Source organism: Chrysemys picta, chromosome 1 (assembly GCF_011386835.1).
Source record: "Chrysemys picta bellii isolate R12L10 chromosome 1, ASM1138683v2, whole genome shotgun sequence".
NCBI classification, from domain to species: Eukaryota; Metazoa; Chordata; order Testudines; family Emydidae; genus Chrysemys; species Chrysemys picta.
This window is the reverse complement of record NC_088791.1, coordinates 70,070,410-70,092,109: the sequence shown is the minus strand read 5'-3', so window position 1 is coordinate 70,092,109 and position 21,700 is coordinate 70,070,410. Positions and strand designations below refer to the sequence as shown.

The 21,700-nt window shown below is 42.8% G+C and overlaps 1 protein-coding gene across 10 annotated transcripts in view; it reads left to right on the top strand.

Annotated features, from left to right (window-relative positions):
- The window catches only part of CAPS2 (calcyphosine 2), a 53,378-nt gene extending 32,412 nt beyond the window's left edge, over window positions 1-20,966 (top strand). For 8 of the 10 annotated variants that reach the window (XM_065559041.1, XM_065559067.1, XM_065559046.1 and 5 more), the window contains 5 exons: window positions 8,842-8,918; window positions 9,829-9,983; window positions 13,156-13,275; window positions 14,491-14,587; window positions 19,083-20,966. In XM_065559041.1, the coding sequence (XP_065415113.1) occupies window positions 8,842-8,918; window positions 9,829-9,983; window positions 13,156-13,275; window positions 14,491-14,587; window positions 19,083-19,258 (625 nt within the window). In that variant the 3' untranslated portion in view covers window positions 19,259-20,966. The remainder of the gene's footprint in view (window positions 1-8,841; window positions 8,919-9,828; window positions 9,984-13,155; window positions 13,276-14,490; window positions 14,588-19,082) is intronic. The other 2 variants (XM_065559062.1, XM_065559078.1) reach the window with 2 other exon arrangements.
- The last annotated feature ends 734 nt before the right edge of the window (window positions 20,967-21,700 follow it).

Genomic DNA, 21,700 nt, shown 5'->3' with positions numbered 1-21,700 from the left:
TTTTTTAGGGGAGATATGCTCTGCTGCCATAAGTCACTGACCCTCATACTGCCAGGACATGGGGGCTTTTTCATTGGATAGGCATGTAGGGCCTTGACTTCTGCCCAAAACTGTGAGGCCTTGTCTACACTACCAAGTTTTTTCGCCAAAACTGCCATTTGTCGACCCAAACAGTGAGTGTGTACACACTGCGAGGCGACTTTTGTCGGGGAGAATGCCCCATTTTGGCGACAGAATACATCCTCCCTCACGAGAGACTTACGTCTTTTCTCTCCACATTTTTGTTGATGAAGTGCAAGTGTAGACACCACGCTTCATTTCATCGCTTTCATTGGCCTCCAGGAGATGTCCCATAGTGCCCTTCTTGATCGCTCAGGTCAGCAATTTGAACTCCACTGCCCTGCAGCCAGATAGATAACCATCCACCCCTTAGAAGCCCCAGGAATTTTTTAAATTCCATTTTCTGTTTGCTCGGTGTGGAGAGGTCTCATCGCATCTTTCGAGGTGACCATGGTGGGTTATCGCAGCAAATGCTTGGACCACTGCAGAGCTGTTGGATCTGATCAGTATATGGGGAGAGGAGGCTGTGCAGTCCCAGCTGCGCTTGAGCCGAAGGAATTGGGATATCTATGGGCAGATTTCTCGAAGTTTGTGTGAGAAGAGCTATGATGGGGACACGCTGCAGTGCAGAGCGAAAATAAAGGAGCTGAGGCAGGCATACCATAAGGCGAGGGAGGCAAACCATCCCTCAGGTGCTTCACCTAAGACTTGCCGGTTCTGTAAGGAGCTGGATGCTATCCTCGGTGGCAACCCCATCTCCATTGCCAAGAGCCCCATGGATACTTTGGAGGGCACGGAGGCGGCAGAAAGAGGACCAAACTTAGAGGACGAAGTTATTGAGGAAGAGGTGGAGTTAGATGAGGATGTGCAGCTCCCGGCGGGGTCGCCCGGTGGGGCAGGCAGCCAGGAACTGTTCTTCACTCCCGAGATGTCTAGCCAGTCTCAACAGTCGCTCTCTGATGAGCAAGAAGCAGGAGATGAGACTCCTGGTAAGTGGTTGTGGCTTGTGTAGCGCGGAGGTGGGTTTAGGGCATAGAAATGTGGGAGGCTGGCTGTGTTTCTATGAGCTGGATGTTTTCCTGTGTAGCTAATCAGTGCGGTGGAACAGGGTGTTGATGCGCACCAAGATCTCATGGGAATCCTTCAGAGAGATCTCCAGGAAAGTTTCCTGGAAGTACTCAGTAATCCTCTGCTGAAGGTTCCGTGGCAGAGCAGCTTTGTTCCTTCCCCCATTGTAGGAAAATTTCCAATGCCATTCTGCTATCACTTGTGCAGGGACCAAAGCGGCACATAGGCAAGCAGCATAGGGAGCAGGGTGGAAGCCACAAGCATGGAGTAGATGTACTCTCGTTTTCCTGATTACCCTTAACAGTGAGATGTCTGCTAGAATTACCCCCACCTGTGAAAAAGTGTGGGAGAATTTTAGAATTTGTTCCCTAGAATGCTGCCCCATGACACTTGCAAAGAGTGTGTGCTCTTTTCCTCATGTGGAGCGCGCTCCCTCCCTCCCTCCCCACCCATCAAAACTCACCATGCTTTGGGTGTTCGCAGAGATGTGTGCTTGGCTAGGGTCAGTGAGAAAGTGATGACAGTGTTGCAAAAAATGTATTTAACGGAAATGTTTCAATGCTGAATTTAACAATCTCGCTTCTGTGCTTCACCAGATGTGGCCTTCAGGAACACCCCACACATCCCAGCCGATCATCTCCACCAGATAAGAAAACGCCCAAGACACAGCAAAGAAGACATGTTCCAGGAGGTCCTGCAGTGCTCCAGTGCAGAAAAAAGGGAATGAAAGGAGTGCTGGGAAGCCAAATGGCAGGACAGAAAAGGGAACCATGCATTTGTTAAGGATGCTAAAAATTATGGAGGAGCAAACTCAGATGCTGAAAGCCTTAATAATGCCACAGACTGAGCAAATCAGTGCTCGACCTCCACTGCAGCACATTCAGAACTCTTTTCCATCCCCCGCCCCCAACTCCGCCTGCACATTCCTTTCCGCCTTCCGGGACTTCTCAGTTTCCCCTTCACTTCACCCCCTCGGACAACTTTCACAATGATAGCTGGACCTACTCACAGCTGTGAAAGTTTGCCCTTCCCTGGTTCCTCCTTTCCTGCCAAGCATCTGTGTGTTTGTGTGTGCTGTTTCTTGTGCAATAAAAGCAGACTTTCACAATAGTAAATTATCTTTATTTTGTTTCTACAAGGTGAGATTTCAGGCACTGCCAATACATGCACAGGCATTATAATCACTTTATTACAGGAATATAAGGCCCCAAATGTCACCATTGCCTCCAAGGAAAACTACATGGCATGTAACATTGAAGCAACTCATACAGAGATATGTTACCAGTTGTCATTGTCAAAGTGCTGCCTCAAAGCCTCCCTGATTCGAATAGCTCCCCTCTGGGCTCCTCTGACAGCCCTGGTATCTGGCTGCTCAAAATCAGCGGCCAAGCGGTCTTCCTCAGCACTCCACCCCTGAGCAAACCTTTCACCCTTAGCTTCACAGAGATTATGCAACATACAGCACGCGGCTATGACTTTAGGAATATTATCCTCAGTGAGGTCCAACCTGCCATAAAGGCATCGCCAGCGCGCCTTTAATCTGCCAAAGGCACATTTAACTGTCATCCGGCACCTTCTGAGCCTGTGGTTGAACCATTCCTTACTGCTGTCCAGATGTCCCGTGTAAGGTTTCATGAGTGACGGCTGAAAGGAGTACTCCGGGTCCCCCAGGATGACTATGGGCATTTCAACAGTTCCCACCATAATCTTCTGGTTAGGAAAGAAAGTCCACGCTTGCAGCTTTCTGTACAGGCAAGTATGCATGGGTCATGCACCTTCCCAGACCACCCTGCGTGGATGTCAGTGAAATGCCCACGGTGATCCACAAGTGCCTGTAACACCCTGGAGAAGTACCCCTTCCTATTGATGTACTCTGTCGCAAGGTGGTCTGGTGCCAAAATTGGAATAGGAGTGCCATCTATCGCCCCTCCAAAGTTAGGGAAACCCATTTCTGCAAAGCCATCCACTATTTCACACACATTTCCCAGAGTCACGGTCTTTGTAGCAGGATGCGATTTATTGCCCTGCACACTTGCATTAATGCAGCCCCAACAGTCAGCTGGAGTTGCCAGTTTCCACACAGCAATTGCCACACGCTTCTCCACCGAGAGGGTAGCTCTCATTCTGGTGTCCTTGCCCTGCAGGTCTGGGGCGAGCTCTAGCGTACACAGCTCCAGGAAGGTGGCTTTCCGCATCTGAAAGTTCTGTAGCCACTGCTTATCATCCCACGCTTGCATGACGATACGATCCCACCATTCAGTGCTTGTTTCACGAGCCCAAAAGTGGTGATCTACCCTATGCATCTGCTCTGTGAATGCCAAAAGCAATCTAGGGTTGCTCTTATCCATATCATGCAGAATGTCGGGCGCCTGCGAGTCTTCTTCAGTTAGGAACTTCATGATTAACTCCACTGTCTTCATGACAGTCAACAGAGCAAAGGAGAGCAGTGCGGGATCCATCCCTTCTCACAAAAATGCTGAGGTACACAGCAAAGAAGGGCCATTGAGAAAAGGCTGCGAAAGAAAACCGGAAGCCCATGGAGTGCTGGGACAGAAAGCAATGCATCATGGGACATTTGGAACTGTCCCAAAATGCACCGCAATCTGCTCCGTCGTCCCACAACGCCTAGCGAGAGAAGGACTGTGGGATAGGTACCCCCAGTGCATTGCTCACACTGTCGATGATGGTGGCCCCACTGTGGATGCGATCTGCCAACAAAGGGAGCAAGTGTGAACATGAAATTGCGATTTTTATTGTGTCAACATCACTTTTGTTGACACAGATTGGTAGTGTAGACATGGCCTGACTCCACCATGGGAGGCTTGATCAGGAGCATGAGGATTTGGTTGGAGAGGAGAACCCCTCACAGCCTGCTCAGGGATAAGTCTTGCAAACTTCAGAGACTTTGGTTCCCCAAAAGCTAGTGTCCCCTTTGTAAGGCAGCAGCTCATATTGTTAATGAGCAAGTACTGAAGTTTTAAACCCTTTCTCCTTTGCTTTTCCACCATGAGGGAAGTGTTTGCGGCTTTTCTCCTCACAGAGGCTCTCTCCCAGAACCCTATATCCAGTTCACGACCCTCCCCACATTCTGCAGTATGCCTGGGCATTCAGAGGTCCCTGGCCTGGCGCCTACTGGCTACCAATGCCTTATCCATGTCAGCGGCCCCCATGGAATCCATGGGGTGCTCCTTGGTCAAGGAGGTCACACTCCTCATCTCGCTCAAAAGTCAGATTGCTGGCCAGGTCTGCAGTCGTGACCATCTTTCCACCGCAGGCCCAGGCACTGGTGGTCCTTATCTGTGTGGAGCCACCATAGTTGTCCTGTCTGGGTCCATAAACCCTGGAATAGGATCCAGCTTTGGTTCAGTTAAAGATCTTGTCTTCATCTCCGGATGATGCTGTGCTGCCTGACTCATCCTCCCTTTTGGTACTGTAGGATTTTTAAGATGTACCAAGACCTTTTGAGATGTGTAGCTGCTTCCCTCGGTATCCAAGCTGAGTTCTTACAGGAGAATACCCACAAATGGGTGGACATTTTACAGCTGTCTTCTCCTGGGAGAGTCACCTTCCCTATCGACGATGTGCTCCTAGAACTGGCTAAGGCCCTCTGGAACACCCTGGCTTCAGTACCGCCTGTGGATAAGTGCATGGGGAAGCGCTATTTCATTGCCGTGCAGGGATTTATGGGGTTTTATTTCTATCTGGCCCCAAATTCCCTAGTTGTAACTGCGGTGAACGACAGAGTCCAGCAGGGCAGGTTTAAGTCCACCCCCAAGGATAGGGACTCTAAACGATTGGACCTGATGGGCAGAAAGATTTATACCTCCTCTTCCTTACAGATGCAAATTGCTAACCAGCAAGCCTAGCTTTCCAAGTATGACAAGACCAGCTGCCTGAGGCCTCACGGGAGGAATTTCGGACCTCTGTCAATGAGGACTGTTTGGTGGCTAAAATGTCCTTGCAATCTGCTTGATGGCTCAGACACATTGGCCAGGATGATGCTCTCTGCGGTCGTCATGAGGAGGGCTGGTTGCATATTTCTCATATTACGCCCAATGTTCAGCAAGCTATTGAGGATTTGCCCTTCGACAGCCAGATGCTGTTCTTGGCCAAAACTGATGAGACACTGCACTCCTTCAAGGACTGCAGGGCTACCTGTGGTCATTGGGGGTGTACACGCTGGCAGTGCAGAGGCGCCACCATGGTGACTAACAGCAGGAGCCACAGTGCATGTTCTTCCCTCCTCCGAGGCAATGGAACTATCCCCGGAAACAGGAGAAAGCAGTTTGGGGTTTGACCAGTCCACATACCCTCCCCTGGGGTTTGACCGGTCGACATTCCAAGTTCCCATTTTAACTCCTGGGTCCAGAGCACTGTTCCAGTAGTTGCTTCTCTGTCTTCATCTCACTTCTTTGGGGACAGGCTGGCCCACTTTCTTAATATTTGTGGCTTGATTACTACCAACAGCTGTGTCCTAAGCACCATCAGATTGGGTTATGCCATCCAGCTCCTCTCCATCCCTCTTCAGTGACCCCTCTCATGAGATACTGCTCCTCAAGCAGGTCTGCTCTGTGCTGGCAGTGGACGAGTTCCACCAGAATACCTGGTACTTCCCAATACCCAAATCCAAGGGAGGAGTAAGATCCATCATCAGCCTTCGTGGACTCAACAAATATATCCAGTACATGAGGTTCTGAATGGTCATTCCATCAATTATCCTCTCTGCATTGTCTCAGAATGACTTGTTTGCTGCTCTGAACCTTCAGGACACCTATTTTCACATGGCGATTTTACTAAGCCACAGAAAGTTCCTTTGGTTCATCGTGGCAGAATGCCACTTTTAGTACACAATGCTTCCATTCAGCCCATCTTCTGCCCCCTGTGTTTTTTACCAAATGCATGGTCATCGTTACAGTGTATCTCAGGAAGAAGGGGCTTTACATCTTCCTGTATCTGGATGACTGGTTACTGAGGGGCAGATCCAGAGAGCAAGTTCTTGCTCAAATTAGCACCACACTGCACTTGCTCGACTGTCTGGGTCTCATCTAAACACCGTAAAGTCAATCTTGGCTTCCACTCAAAAAATAGAGTTCATTGGGACTCTGTTAGATTCCATGCTGTCAAGAACATTCCTGCTTACTGACCATTTTCAGACAACTAGCCATCTTTGCCTCAGTCTGCAATCTCAGTCTGCAACTCCTGGGCCACATGCAGGTGGTCCAGTTTGCAAAGTTGTGCCTTCACCCCCTTCCATCGAACCTGCAAAAAACACACTTTCCTTGATGCAAGGGCTTCTCCTTCATATGGTCCTGGGCAACCTATATTAACAGCCTGGGCATCAGAAAAGATGTGTAGTTAAGTGGGATTTCTTGCATTAGTCTCATCGGTACTTTTTGGTATCCAGACAGAACTCAACCAGGAAATTTCATTAATTGATCTGGTCAAATTATGTTTCTGGTGTGAGGGGAAACAGAAAGCTCTTTGGGGCAGGGATTGGCTCTTTATTTATACAATGCCCAACACAATGGGACCCTGGTGTCCATATATTATCATAATACAAGTTATAATAATAACCACACAATTCTGGTGATCTCAGCCACACTAGAGTTTCTCCAGGTTGGTTGATTAGAGTCCTGTAACCATAGAAAAGGGTGTAACAGTTCTAGCATTGTTCTTTAGGTGGTCTCCCCATTTGAGTATCATCAGGTGTCAAGATTTGTCAGAATGACAGATTAGACAAGTCTGTGGCAGGGCTTTCTAGATGACATTTGGTCCAAAAGACTGAGTTTGGAATTCGTTCCTCTGTCCATTCAAGAACAACTCTACTATTGTTGTAGGAAAAGGTTGTTCTTTTAGCTCCAGAAACCTTTCTGTTCAGAGTCCATTGTTCTTTCCACAATTCCTGTGAAATGATTCTTCTATCATTTTGTTGCAATGCTTAGCACCTCTGAATGTTGAAGCATAAATGGGCATTAGGGTTACAGGACTAACTGCACTTCTGTTCCCTTGATTGTCTCTGTGAGCTCACCCTCTAGAGCCTTTACCCACCCCAGGGTGGAATTTTGCAATTCTCCTGCTTTTAGTCAGGTTTGGGCTATGGTACCTTGTGTATCAACTGTTGTTACCCTGCAATTCCTACTGAGTTTGGGAGTCTGCAGCCAGAAGTAAATAGTGACCACACAGACTTCTTAAAATAAATGTATTGTTTATTTAGCAGTAGAAACAAAGTACTGAAGGAAAAAAGGTTTTAAAGCAGCCTACACACATCTATCTTGCCATCTGCTGATGGTAACCAAGGGAGACATAACTTTCAAACACCCATGGCAGGTTCCTATGTCTGCTAGATTCCCCTGAACAGCTGCTGGCTTTTTCTTGAGAGACTGCCCCTTTAAATCCTGCCAGAGATTTTTTTTTTTTTTGTTCTGTGTTAGTTGGGTCTTTGGTTGTTCCTAGTCAGAACCAGTTTTGTAGGTCATCTGGAGACTGAGATAGTCAATACTAATATAATCAAAAATAACAGTTCTGGCATTGGCCCTTAACAACTCTAACCCGTCAGTTGATGGGTGGATTGCTGTCAGGAGCCATCTCCTCCTTCTTGCTTGTATCCCAGACTGACCCCCAGTGAGTTAAACAATATAGTCATACAGAAAACATTTCAGTAACCAGGCCAATGTACAGTATCAATAAATTATTACAGGGCAGCTCCGAATCAGTTAATTACACATCCCAGTTGTACTTTGTTCATTTCATTCTATCCAAGATAGAGGCTTAGGGCCTCAAAGTTGTTGCAGGCAAGATGTTAAAATCCTGCACCTGGGAAACTATGAAGGGGAGTCAGGACTCCATCAACCAGATCCATTGTGGCATTATGGGGAAAAGTGTATGAGACTTGTCAGAGGAAGATTTGCAAAGTAGAGTTCCATTCCTCTGCAGAATGGTAGGAAGGTGTTGCTGGGTTTGTTCCCAAATAATTCCTTAAATGACAAAAGTCTTGCTCTGTATGGAGGGTCTTGTATTTCTGCTAATTATTTGACTCTGATAATAATTAAAATTCTGCTTATCCTGTGCCTCCCCATTTCTGTGATTCATTGCTCACTGCTTCCCATTAGTGGTGAATGAGGAGAGAAGCTGTTCAGCAGAGTGAGAAATTTCTTACCTGATAATTTTTTTTGCTTTAGCAGCATCTCTTCTTATTCAACCTGCCCTAGCAGTCTGGTAAATGACTATAACACAATTTGTTGTAACAAATTGAATTTTTTCTCTAAATGGAGACCTAGACGTATAATTACCTTAAGATTATTTATATATTATATCAGTTTGTCATCTTAATGCTAATAATTGATTGCTGGAGTATTTCTACAGCTTTGGAAAAACTCATCTGGTGGCCTAAGCTAAAGGGAGGGGTTTAGTACTAGAGCCTCCAGCAACACCATTGCTGCTGAATTCCACAGGTGAGAAGTGTTTCTTATTAGTGATGAAAGAGAGAAACTGCTAACAGAAGATTATTGGGTAAGAAATTTCTCAATCCTACTGTTATCGCACAAGAACATTTTGTGTGCCAGTATCTATTAAAGTTCAGGCACTCAGTTAGTGTGCTGATGAGTGATATAAGGATCATGTTTTGTTTTGTTTTCTGTTCAGAATATTTTTGGTAGCAATCTTTTTGTTTTGGTAATATAGGTAACTTTATCATTATGAACTGATTAATTTTAGAACTACTTCTGTGGGAATCAAGCAAGACATTACCCAGCAAGAGATTGATGAGAGCAGAGTTTTCAGGGTTGTTCAAGGTTTGTATACTTATCACAATTACATTTAATTTTTTGTTAGTGTCTTTGCTACTCATCTAAAAGAGCACTAACAAGTTTTTTAAATTATTTCTTTTTTAAAGAAATAAACACAAGCAAGATATTTAAGTTAATACAATAATTAATACTACTGGCATCAGACAACAGAGAAAAGGAATGCAAACATAAATGTCTTTCACTTTGTGCTTTAATATATGTGTGTTCTTTGAGAATTTTCATTTTGTTTTGACAAAGGAAAAGCCCAGCACAAGCTCATGTATAGATTAGTTACAAATGTAATGTGTAAAATGTTGCTTTCAGTAATGACATAAGTATGAAAGAAATGTTATGGAACCCCATTCATGTGACACTGAATTTTAATAGATTTTGCCCATTTGTCACTGATACAGCATTGAGAAAATAGCTTTACGTTGGATAGCTCTTTTGATCATTCTTAATACACTGGATTTGTTCTAGATTTCCATCATCTGCATATTGAATATTTTGCTTACAAATAAAGATGTCAGGGCACATTTATTCATGTTCACTGGAAGATTTAATTCATCTGTACACTGCAATTGATAGACTTTCGGAGAGAAGACTTTACTGTTTCACATTAACATAATTCACTTCAAACAGGCATACATTAATGCAAAGTAGGAACCTTTACGTTCATGCTGATAGGGTCCACATAGGGGATTTACAGCACAGCATTTTGATGTGCACTGCTATTCACATCTCGCATTCCAAACTGCAGTACAGTGTTGAGAACGCTTATACTTCAAAAACAAGGGAACTTGGCTGTATGGATGTGCTGTTTAACTAGCAGTGTGGTAAATGGGAGTTTTTTGGAAAAACACCTTCAAAACATCTTCATGTAAACCTTGTTTCTTTTATTTCTCCTGATCCTTAGGTATACTTAAAGAGAAGCTAAGTAAAAGGGGAGTTCGTGTTGTAACAGGATTAGGAAAATACTTCCGAGAACGGGATCAGAAGAGTGATGGAGCTCTCTCTAAGGCAGTCTTTAAACAAGCTCTAACAGTATTTCATTTAGAAGTGCCTGAAAAGGTAAGTCTTGATGCAACTGTAATCAAGAGTGTGATCCCAAAGCGATTGTCCTCTAAAAGTTTATGGAGTCGCTACTTGCCTTCATTTAAATCTGCAGTTTGATAACTATATTTGCTGCTTTTTTTGTGTTTTTTGGTGCTTCTCTTTCAGTCTCACATGAAACCCTTTAAAAAAAGTAACAGTCAGGCTTCTTTAAATATCATAATGAAGCAGAAAGGGCACAACCCAATTTTTTTTTCTTTTAAGTCTCCTTTAAAATAATGTTAAAAAAAATAATAATAATCCTGGGGCCTAATTGAGAGAGGGCTAGTATACTTCCAGCTGATAAGTAGGGTAGGGGAAACTTACTTAAAAAAAGGTTACTGACTGATTGGTTGTTTGTTTTCTGTACCCTTAATTTATAGTTTCTTTATTGCAGTCTAGACTATTCCATGTATTAGATTGGGTGGTAGATTCACATTGCCAAAATAGATTACTCCTGGGGGAATTCTGCACTACTGTGCATGTGCATAATTAATGAGTCCTGTATATTTTTAATTTTTTGCGCAGAAAAAAGCCTCTGCCAAAATGTTGCTGCAGTTCCGCCTTTTGCCCACCAGAGGGCTGTGTGTTGATGGAACAAAGCAGCAGCTCCTTGCCAGTGACGGAAGAGAGAGAGGCCTGCCTTCTTTGCAGTGGGCCAGGTCATTTAGAGAAAATGGAGAGACAGACAGTGTGGGGTGCTGTGGGGGTCAGACAGGGGCTCATAAGGGCTAATGAGGGAAGATAGACTGGGGCAGGGGCTGAATGGGAGTGGAGACACAGAGGGCAGTGAAGTGCAGGGCCACATGGTGATGGGGAAGGGGTGCAGAGCTACATAGGGACAGTGGGTGGGGGCACAGACACGTGGGGACAGGGAGGGCGGACAGGGACACATAGGGACAGTGGAGTGGCTGGGTGGGGACACATGAGGTTGGGGAGGGGGTACAGGGACATGTAGGGATGGGGAGTGGCTGGGTGGGGGCACAGACACATGGGGATGGGGGAGGGGTACAGAGCCACATTGGGATGGGGAGGAGGTGCAGGACCAAATGGGGATGGGGGGAGTGGGTGTCTGAGTGGGGATGGAGGGACACATTGACAGGGGGTGCAAGGACACATGAGGTGCAGGAACACATGGGGAAAAGGGCAGATGTGCCTGACTGAATGGGAGAGGCTGGGGTCAGCCAGGGTCTGCATGGGGGAAACTTCCTAACAATCCCTCCCCACCCCCCACCCCCAAAAAACCCTGTTCCATACTTTTCCCACCCACACCCAATAACCCTTCAAGTTCATACCCAGACTCCTTCACAGCAATTTACTTGATTCCCCCAAGCCTTTGCACTGCTTCGGAGGGGTGCGGGAAATACGGTTTTGTATTATAGTTTAAATGAATTATTACTCAGAGTTCTGTATTAATATGCCTAGGAAGAAATCTATTTGTCAAAAAACATTTCCTGAATCTTTTTTGTTGTCTGTATTGTTACAGACATGCTTGCTGACAGGTATTTTGAAATAAATGACCAAAAATAATTGAAACTGGTGTGATTATGTTGTGTTATTTTTACAAATAAAATATGCACATTTTTGCAGAATTTTAAAATATTGTGCACAGTATTTTTAATTTTTTGTTGCATAATTTTAATTTTTTTTGGCACAGAATTTCCCTAGGAGTAATAGATGTTGACAAGCTGTTAGTTAAGGATCTCAGGAATTCTCTACTCTCTTACCATCCAGGAAGGGCAGGGGTCAATCATATGTGGTGGCTCTGGTTGCCATTAGTGCTCCCATGACTGTTGTTTGTGTTACTGGCCTGAATTCTTGGAAAGAGTATTGTTTCTGTTGCTGCTCTTGGCTTGTTTTTGTTGTGTTTGTTGAGGGGAGATGGATTTAAATGAACTTCTCTGTAAAATAAGATGATTTCTTGCAGCAGGAAATGCTGGGTTCTGAGATTGAGTAAAGACAGTTTATCAAATGGTTATTTAGTCCCAAAAAATTCTGTGGGGCATGATTTTGCTGCATCTCTGCTATAGGAGAAATGGGATTTATTTGCCTCCTAAATAGCAGTGGCATAGGTTTTAAAGCCTTTATGGGTTCTCAGTAAACTTTGGGAATTTCAGAGGGTTTGATACCCTCCTAGAGCAGGGGTGGGCAAACTTTTTGGCCTGAGGGCCACAACTGGGTGGGGAAATTGTATGCAGGGCCATGAATGTAGGGCTGGGGCAGGGGGTTGGGGTGTGGGAGGGGGTGCGGTGTGCAGGAAGGGGCTCAGAGCAAGGGGTTGGGGTGCAGGAGGGGTGCAGGGTGCAGGAGGGGACTCAGGGAAGAGGGTTGGGGTGTGGGAGAGGGTGCGGTATGCAGGAAGGGGCTCAGGGCAAGGGGCTGGGGTACAGGAGGGGTGTGGCAGGGGGCTCAGGGCAGGGGGTTGGGGTGCGGGGTGCAGGAGGGATTCGGGGTGTGGACTCTGGCCTGGCGCCGCTTACCTGGAGTGGCTCCGGGGTGACAGTGGTGCACAGTGGGGCTAAGGCAGGCTCCCTGCCTGCCCTGGCCCTGCTCCACTCCTGGAAGAGGCCAGCATGTCCAGCAGTGGCTCCTGGGGGTGGGGTAGGGCAGGAGGCTTCACCGTGCGCCACCCTTGCCTGGAGGTGCCACCCCCAAAGCTCCCATTGGCTGCAGTTCTCCATTCCTGGCCAATGGGAGCTGTGGGGGTGGTGCCTGCAGGCAGGGGCAGCGCATGGAGCCCTCTGCACCTCCCTCCCCCAGGGGCCGCAGGGACGTGGTGCCAGCTGTTTCCGGGAGCAACGCGGGGCCAGGGCAGGCAGGGAGCCTGCCTTAGTCCCACTGCGCCACGGTGCTAGCAATCCCACAGGCCGGATTGAAAGCCCTGACGGGCCGGATCCAGCCCGCAGACCGTAGTTTGCCCTCCCATGTCCTAGAGGTTGGGATCAAGCCCTTAGTCCTTGCATTAACTACCAGCGGTCGGTCTGTCTTACATAATTGTTCGTATTTTGGTGAATGCAGTTGCAGTCTTTCCTTAATAATGTGATTCTCTTATTAATTTGTAATATAGTCTATTATATATGGAGCTGACTAGCTTATGTTCAGACTGGTCTTGTAAGAGGTAACTTTGGAAAGTCACTCTTTTAAATTGCAGGATTTTGAGGCTTTGTGGCTTATTCTTGATGACAACTGTAATGATAAAGTCGATTATGGGGAGTTCACTCGCGCCATTATTGGGGAAATGAATGAGTATCGAAAAGCATTTGTTAGAAAAGTAAGTTTGTTTTAATTATTCTAAATATGGAAGTAACAATATACATGAAAAAAATCTGAAATTGTTGAATGCCTGTTTTTGATCAATAATATATTACAGTTTTGATTTTTTTGTTTTTGTTAAGTTGCGAATCTGAAATTTAGGCATCTAAGAATGTCATGCTGGTTTGTTAAACTAATCTAAATGTAGATTAAAAGGTTGCATCTGCTTTGCTTGTGTGGATTTACCCAGTTTTGATTTCTACAACTGGCATCAAAATTTTCCCATTATTTCATGAGTTATTAGCGTGCTTCCTATACTTACCCATTCTTACAGTGCAGTCTAGTGGATTGTTCACTGGACTGGGACTCAGAAGAGCTACCTTCCAGTCCCGGTTCTACCATAATCCTGTTGGTTGATTTTGGGCAAGTCATGTCAGCTGCGTGCCTCAATTTCCCCTTCTGTCAAATGGGGATAATGACACTGACCTCTTTTATAACCATTTGAGATCTACAATTGAAAAGCACTGTGTGAGAGCAAGATATCATTGTTATTTATTTAAAGTACTATTTTGTAAGATGATGCATGTATGAAAACTGGATAGATGAAGGGATTGGTAATGTAATGTGGAGCCTTTCGTTTTCTAGGACCCTTGTTAGAATCCGTCCCATATTGTAGTGACTGGAAGTTGTTAAATACTAAGAACAATGCCCTGCTTTTTGGTATCTTTATTCCTAGAGGACCTGTTTTTCCCAGTCTTATATTGAGTCACACGCTCTGTGAGTAATGCCATTGAAATAAATATTGAATTACTCCTGCTAGTAGTGTCCATGCAATACGATTACGGGAAATTTAACTGAGTTCTTTTTCTGCCCCATATAACTAGTTGTCAATTAAGAACTGATTACAGAATCTTTTACTGTTGTTGCAAAAGGCAGAGAGAACACCGCTTGATTTCAGATCCTAGGTTGAATTTGTAGTATTAGTGGGGGGAAAAAAGATGTTTACATTTTATATAGAAGTCATTGAGAAAAAGTAACTATGGAATCCCACAATGTTTTGAGTCAGTTTTCTGACTAAATTGCAGACTGAGATTGCTCATGTAAAATATGTAAGTATTTCAGTCTAAATGCAAATCTGTTATATTGGACATAAAAATATCTGATGTAATTAAATACATTCATGTCATAATTTCTGCTAACTTCTGTACCACATTTCCTTTTTATCTTTGCTTAGGCTTATATGAAACTTGATTTCAACAAAACTGGCAGTGTACCTATGGTAGATATCAGAAAATGTTATTGTGCCAAGAAACACTCTCGAGTGTTATCAGGTAATTCATGTAGAAAGAAATATTTTAATTAGCTAGGTGATCTTATTTGTTAGCAGATATACAGTACCTGTGAATTGTTGCTATTATTATGAGCTGTGTTTCCTAGTGGCTTGGACTTGAGGTTGTTAATTAGAATTATTTTGTCCTCTGGTCAAAACACCTAGACAAACACCAGTTAGGAAAGGTCTAGTTACTACTTAGTCCTGAATAAATGCAGGGAAGTGGACTAGATAATCTATTGAGGTCCCTTCCAGTCCTGCACTTCTATGATCCTGTGGTCACCTGTAATTTGTCTGTCTTATTAGAACTGACCAGGGAATTCTAGACCATCAGACTAACTTCAATACCTGGATAGATACTGGACCAAATTGTTAAACAATCAGTGTACAAGCACCCTCAAGGTAATAGAGTTATAAGAAATAGCCAGCGTGGATTTGTTAAACAAATCATGCCAAACCAACCTAATTTCCTTCTTTGACAGAGTTATTGGCACAGGAGATAAGGAGGAAGCAGTAGGCATGATGTATCTTGATTTTTAGTAACGCTTTTGATACAGTCCCACATGACATTCTCATAAGCAAACTAGGGAAATGTGGTCTATATGAAATTACTAAATGTAGGTGCACAACTGGTTGAAAGACCGTACTCAAAGAATAGTTATCAATGGTTTACTGTCGAACTGGGAAAGGTGTATCTAGTGGGATCCTGCAAGAGTCGGTCTTGGTTCTGATACTATTTGATATTTCCATTAATTACTTGGATAATGGAGTGGAGAGTATGCTTCTAAAGTTTGCGGGTGGCACCAAGCTGGGAGGTGTTGCAAGCGCTTTGGAGAACAGAATTAGAATTCAAAATGACCTTGACAAATTGAAGAATTAGTCTGAAATCCGTACGATGAAATTCAGTACATTTAAGAAGGGAAGAATCAAATGCACAACTACAAAATGGGGAATAACTGGGTAAGTGCGAGTAGTGCTGAAAATGATCTAATGGTTATAGTGGATCACAAATTAAATAAGTCAACAATGTGATGAACTTGTGAAAAAGGCTTATACTTTCTGGGGTGTATTAACAGGAGTGTCCTATTGAGTTATGGGAGGTAATTGTCCTACTCTGCTCGGTACTAGTGAGGCCTCAACGGGAGTACTGTGTCCAGTTCTGGGCGTCACACTTTAAGAAAGATGTGGACACATTAGAGAGAGTTTGAAGCCATGATAAAAAATGCACTACGGAAGCTTTAGTGCAAAGCAGCAGGTCCACAGGGGCACTTAGTGCATGACAGGCTTGTGAGCAGTAGATTTATACCCTGGCTTGCTGTGCACTGAATTGCCATAGACACAAGCTCTAAATGTATCCAGGATATAAGCTACCTTCTGAATAAACAATTAATATTTTTCTGGGGTATGGAGTTCGCTAATCCTTTACAATTTGAGGTATTTTTACAGTTTGTAGCCTATTTTCTTTTCAGGGCTATAAAACAGAACTTACAATGTTTAAATCTAATGTTGAAGGGAAAAGACTTTAAATCATAGAAGAAATCTAATTTCAAAAACACACTTCCATAGAACAAATTAATATTGGATTATTTTTATCAGTAATATTTCCTAGCACTTTGAAATATTTTGTGTAGTTTATAAGACTATCATAGTCCATCCATCTCTAGATTGTATCTAAAAACTCAGAATAAACTCCAGCCCTCGCAAAAATCAGTGGGTTTTCTATGTTTGTTTTTTGTAAATAACTGAGTTGTTTCCAAAATGCATAAAGCCTGGAGCATTCCCAAATATTAAAGTTATTCTGTTGCCCCCTGTCATAGCACTGTTGAGTAGAATCACTCAGTCCCCTTTATGAAAGAGACAGGAAAATTTCCAAGGGACTGCTTTAGGACTTAAGATTAATTGAATGAATTCAAGCTGCATGAAAAAAATATTTCAACATTTGAGGAACTTCAAGCCTGTTAGTTCCAAAAGAAGTGTTCAAACAACTTTGTTCAAATTATTTCATAGTTCTAAAAACTGGCTGTATTAAAAAGGGGACTATCTAATAGAAGCAGGGAAGTACACAGCATTGGTAAGACTGCTGCTGGAAAACTGTCCAGTTCAGATGTCCACACTTCAAGAAAGATGTGAAGATTCTAGAGAGAGTTCAAAAGAGGGCCATACAAATGACCTAGGGACTGGAAAATAAGCCTTACAATAGAAGCCTTAAGGAGCTCAACTTATTTATCTTATTGAGAAGATTGAGAGGTGACTCTATCACTGTGTATAAGAGAGACTATATGATAGTGGGGGCTTTTCAACCTTGCTGAAAAAGGCATAGCAAGATCCAGTGTTTGGAAGCTGACGTTAAAAATTCAACCTTGAAATATGAGGCAGTTTACTAGCAGTGAGGGTATTTATACATTGGAAGAGCGTACTTGGGTGGGAGGGTGAGTGGTGGAATTCACCATTGCTTGGACTGTTTAAAACAAGTTTAGAGATCTTTCTAAAATTTATGCCTTAATCCAGCTTTTGGGACAAATTCTGTGGCCTCTGTATGCACAGGTTGGATGGTCATGTGGTCCCTTCTTCCCTTGGAATCTGTGAATTTTCCTCTTTATCCCCTTCCTTCATGGGCTGTGGGGAGAACAAGATGGCCTGCATTGACCTCATCATGCTCATAACAGTGGCAGCTCTGCACTAAGATAATGACTAATCAAATCTTATGCTTCAGGGCTTCAGCTGGTTGGCTGCAGGGGTTAGGAAGCAATGCTTTTCCCTAAAGCACAATTGGCCAGATGTATTCTGGGTTTTTTTGTCACCTTCCTCTGAAGCAGTAGAGATTGGCCACAGTTGGAGATGGGACAGCTGATGGGGTGGAACAGTGTTCTGAGGTGATAGAGGGAATCCTCTTTCTGAAATGCCTGGATGGTGTGTCCTGCTCACATGCTCAGGGTGAAACTCCTAACCAGCTTTGGGAATGGGAAGTAATTTTCCTCCAAGTCAGATTGGCAGCAACCTTGGGTTTGTTTTTTGTTTTTTGCCTTCCTCTACAGCAAGAGATATGAATTGCCTACTAGGGTCATCTAGGCCTATCTCACCTAAGCAGTCCCTTTCCATTACAGAAACCTTGGGTGGCTGCAGATTTGGGGATGGAAATAAGTTTTTTCTGCAGAAGCCTGTTGGTGGCTCCCTATTTGGAGGTTGTCAGGAATGGATTCTGCAAGGGGCTCTCCTAAGTTAGAAAGTGGCCTGGGGGAAAGTGAAGCATACCAGAGTTTACAGTAATGGGGACAGATTCTGCACAATTTAGGGGTCCAGGAGCCTGAAGTAGAGGGAGGGCCTGAGCCTCTCTTATACATTCAGTTCGCCACCTAGTGTGGCAGGTTGATAACCTAAAACTAAGAGGAAAAGAACCACTCTGAAACACCTGTCAGAAGAGAAGGTGAGCCCTGCGCAAAGGCTTAAGGAATAGCTAGCCCAAGGAGGGAGGTGGCATCTTTGGAGAGAGGACTATTACTTAAGTATAATTCTTAGTTTTTGAGATACACTTGAGTGGACTACCACCCATTTGCTCTTCTACAGAGTAATTTCTACTATTCAACTTGCATATTGAAGTATTTTTCTATTTAACATTATTTATTGATAGGTGGTTGGTTGGAGTATTTTTCCTTCTTGATCCTAAAAAGAACTAACCAAGGAAAGCTATGGGATAGTATTGGCATTGAATGGGTATCATGGTAGATGTCTTATAAGATTCTCTAACTGCTAAGAACTCTGTAGTTAGGGGAATTACTGACTGGCCTCATATTTAGACCAGGGACTCTCAGGGTGAAATCCTGGCTCCTTTGAAATCAGTGGAGCCAGAATTTCACTTCGGGGGTGGTAATCCATTCAGATTGTATCTTCTTTTCTATGCAAAAAGTAATTTTGGATGTAATCTTGATCAAGAAGAAATTACTTCGTGTGTTGTAATCCCAAAACTGATTTAGAATGCAAACTTTATTTCCTAAGATGTTTCTAGAGCTCTGAATTTATATTCCACTAAACCACATTCACTTAATCACAAAGATTAAACTTTCAGTAATTCAGAAGTGTGCTACATACTGCATCATTCTGTTTTGGAGTCCTTTGAAGAAGCCTCTGATCTCACTATCCATTTAAATCTGTTTTGGACTGATGTATTGAGGAGGTGGTGATGGTGCTGCTGATGATAAATGTGATGAGATGTCCTATGTTATGAAGATGAGACAGTTCTAGTAGCCTAAACCAAGTGAAAATAAATCGCCACTATTCAGATTGCATTACCCATGTATAGTAAACTAAATTCTGGTTAAAAGTAAAGACAGCAGTCATTTCTTTTGACAAATACATTTTAAAATCAAAATTTTGTAGTTTCCTAAAGGAAAAAATCTTCACAAACGCAATTTAAAAAGTTTATTTTTCCCTAAATATATCAAATGCTATATATTGAGTGTTCCTGAGAATGTGTTTAATGGCAAGTAATATTTTAACAGGTGTTGCCACAGAGGAAGAAATTAAATCTTCATTTCTAGAAACACTAGAGGATGCCTGCATCAATTCCAGTGAAGTGTCATATTGTGAGTTTGAAGATTACTATGAAGGATTAAGTATTGGAATCATGGATGATGAAGATTTTGTTAATATTTTAAGGAATGCTTGGGGAATTTAGAATTGAAGAATATATAGAATGTCATAAAAACCCCACTCCAAATGTGGAGTAAATTAAGTGAGGATTTATTCTTGATATGAGTTACTTTTCAAATTTGTTTTAATAGTCTGAAAATATTTGAGAGTAAATTTTCAGAATGGTATATAAGTTATACATAAAGCTCCCTTTTAACATTTCTTTTATGTAAATTTTGTTTTATTAAACTGTAAAATTTGTAATAGCTTTATGCACTTCCATCTGGCAATAGGATCATTTGTCTCATTAAAATACTGTAGCTTGTTTTAAAAACAGGAATCTAGAATACAAACATAGGTGAAAGGATACATGCACGAGAAAACTTACTATGCATCATAAGTACCAGTTGTATGATGTATTGTTGAGAAGCTTTAGATTTGACTATATATATTATATATGAATACAGTGTTTTTTCTCTAAAATGTGTTGCTCATAAAAGAGGACATTTGCTTTATGAAATGCGTAGGGCCAGATACTGCTTGGCTCTTACGTTGATGAGAAGGATGCAAGTCATCCCTCTCATCTCCCCCGAGTTGGGGAGAGATCCACAATACTAAAAATGCATAGAAAATTAAGAACATTGCATACCTCCTTAATGTTCTAATTTTCAGAGCAAAATACAGCTTGTTCTGAATATATTTACTGATCTTCATCAGACACAGTAGATTGAACCGCAGGCTCTCCAAAGATTTTAATGAGATGCTTTCGACTGGCATTTGGATATACTGTGCATACTTGTCTTTAGTTCGTAGAAATGTGTTCCAGGGCCTGTAATGTACTTCAGGCTCTACAACCTTTTGCTGAATTGTTTTTTACAAACAAATAATAGATTTACTCTTTCTAGATGTGTGACTTGCATATGTTCTGCTGCTATGATTTATTTTTGGTGGAACCTTAACAGTAAACTCCTTAATCCAAACGGATAGGTTTTTCTTAACCTTTCTAAGAAAGCAGCAATCACAACTATACAAATTAAATTTCTAGTCTACAGCCCGCTCAAATTTTCCTTACTACTGTAAATATTTAATCAGTTGTGCCTTTTAATAAAGTATATTTTGTGAATCCTGAAAGATTCATTGTATTAAGAAATGGAAAATGCCTTATTGATTTTTTTTTCTAATTATATTTCATAATAATCTTGGTGAAAGATACCTTTAACACTAGGGCCAATTTGGAATCAGACTATATATGCTCAGTCTTGTGCTGTTAAAATGTAATTTGCCTTGTACTTGTCTGATTGCATTTTGATTTATGATTTGTCTTGTGTTCTGTGGATAAACACAAGTTTCCTCTGTTAGACAAAACTCGTTGCTCACAGGAATTTGAGGACGACCTTGAGATTTGTTGGACTTTAGTAAATCTCTTTGTCAGGCTGGTTTATTCTATCTGTATTACCTTTTCCTTTACCTATTTTTTTTTTTTAACTCATGCCTCCTTGCCTTCTGATTGTTAGTTTCTCGTTGCCGTTGCTCATTTTGAACCCTTGCTCATTTTTAACATCTCTTCCTGCTGTATTTACTATTTGTGTTTAACTTTCCGTTTTCATATTTTTAATGTTCTGTTTGTGATTTTTGTTTATTTTAACCATTTCCAATTTAACCATGTCTTACGTAGCTTATGTTTACCTCTTAACTCTTATGTAATTGTCCCTCGCTCCCCCCCCAATAAAGATGTCCCTTTTCCTTTCATATTACCCATTGTCATTCTGCGATAATTTATCCAAGTGAGGGATTGTCTCTGTTGTTTTGGTCCACCATAAACCTGTATCCATGTCTGGTCTTAAAGAAAGAAAAGTTCCATGAATGCTTGCCCTGATATCAGAATTCTTCTGGGGGTTGATAACAGGTATACTTCTCCATGCCTGCTGGAATCTACCCTCCCTGGAGAGATTTTGTGGACTACCTGGGATGAAATTGTTGGTGCTGGGGAGAAGAGATGGACCTGATGCCCCTGCTGGGTGTCGCATGTATCTGTCCTAGAGGTTTTACAGGGAAGCACTTGTTTATGTGCTAAAAAACACATACATCAAAATACCATTTTTGTTGATCTTTTAAAAAAATCATCTGTCCCATTAAACTCATTGACTTCATTGGAGTTAACAGTAGAAATGTGTTCAACCCACTGCTTGTGTATGTGTGTCAGTGATTTCGGAACTAAATACGGGTCTACAGCTTTAAGGTAGTAAGCCCAAAATGTTCTTCCTGGTAAACAGCAGAATGCTATGGAAATGAATATCAACTACCTCAGGGGTTGGCAACATTCGGCATGCGGCTCGCCAGGGTAAGCACCCTGGCGGGCCGGGCCAGTTTATTTATCTGCTGACGCGGCAGGTTCGGCCAATCACGGCCCCCACTGGCCGCAGTTCGCTGTCCCGGGCTAATGGGGGCGGCGGGAAGTGGCGTGGGCTGAGGGATGTGCTGGCCGCAG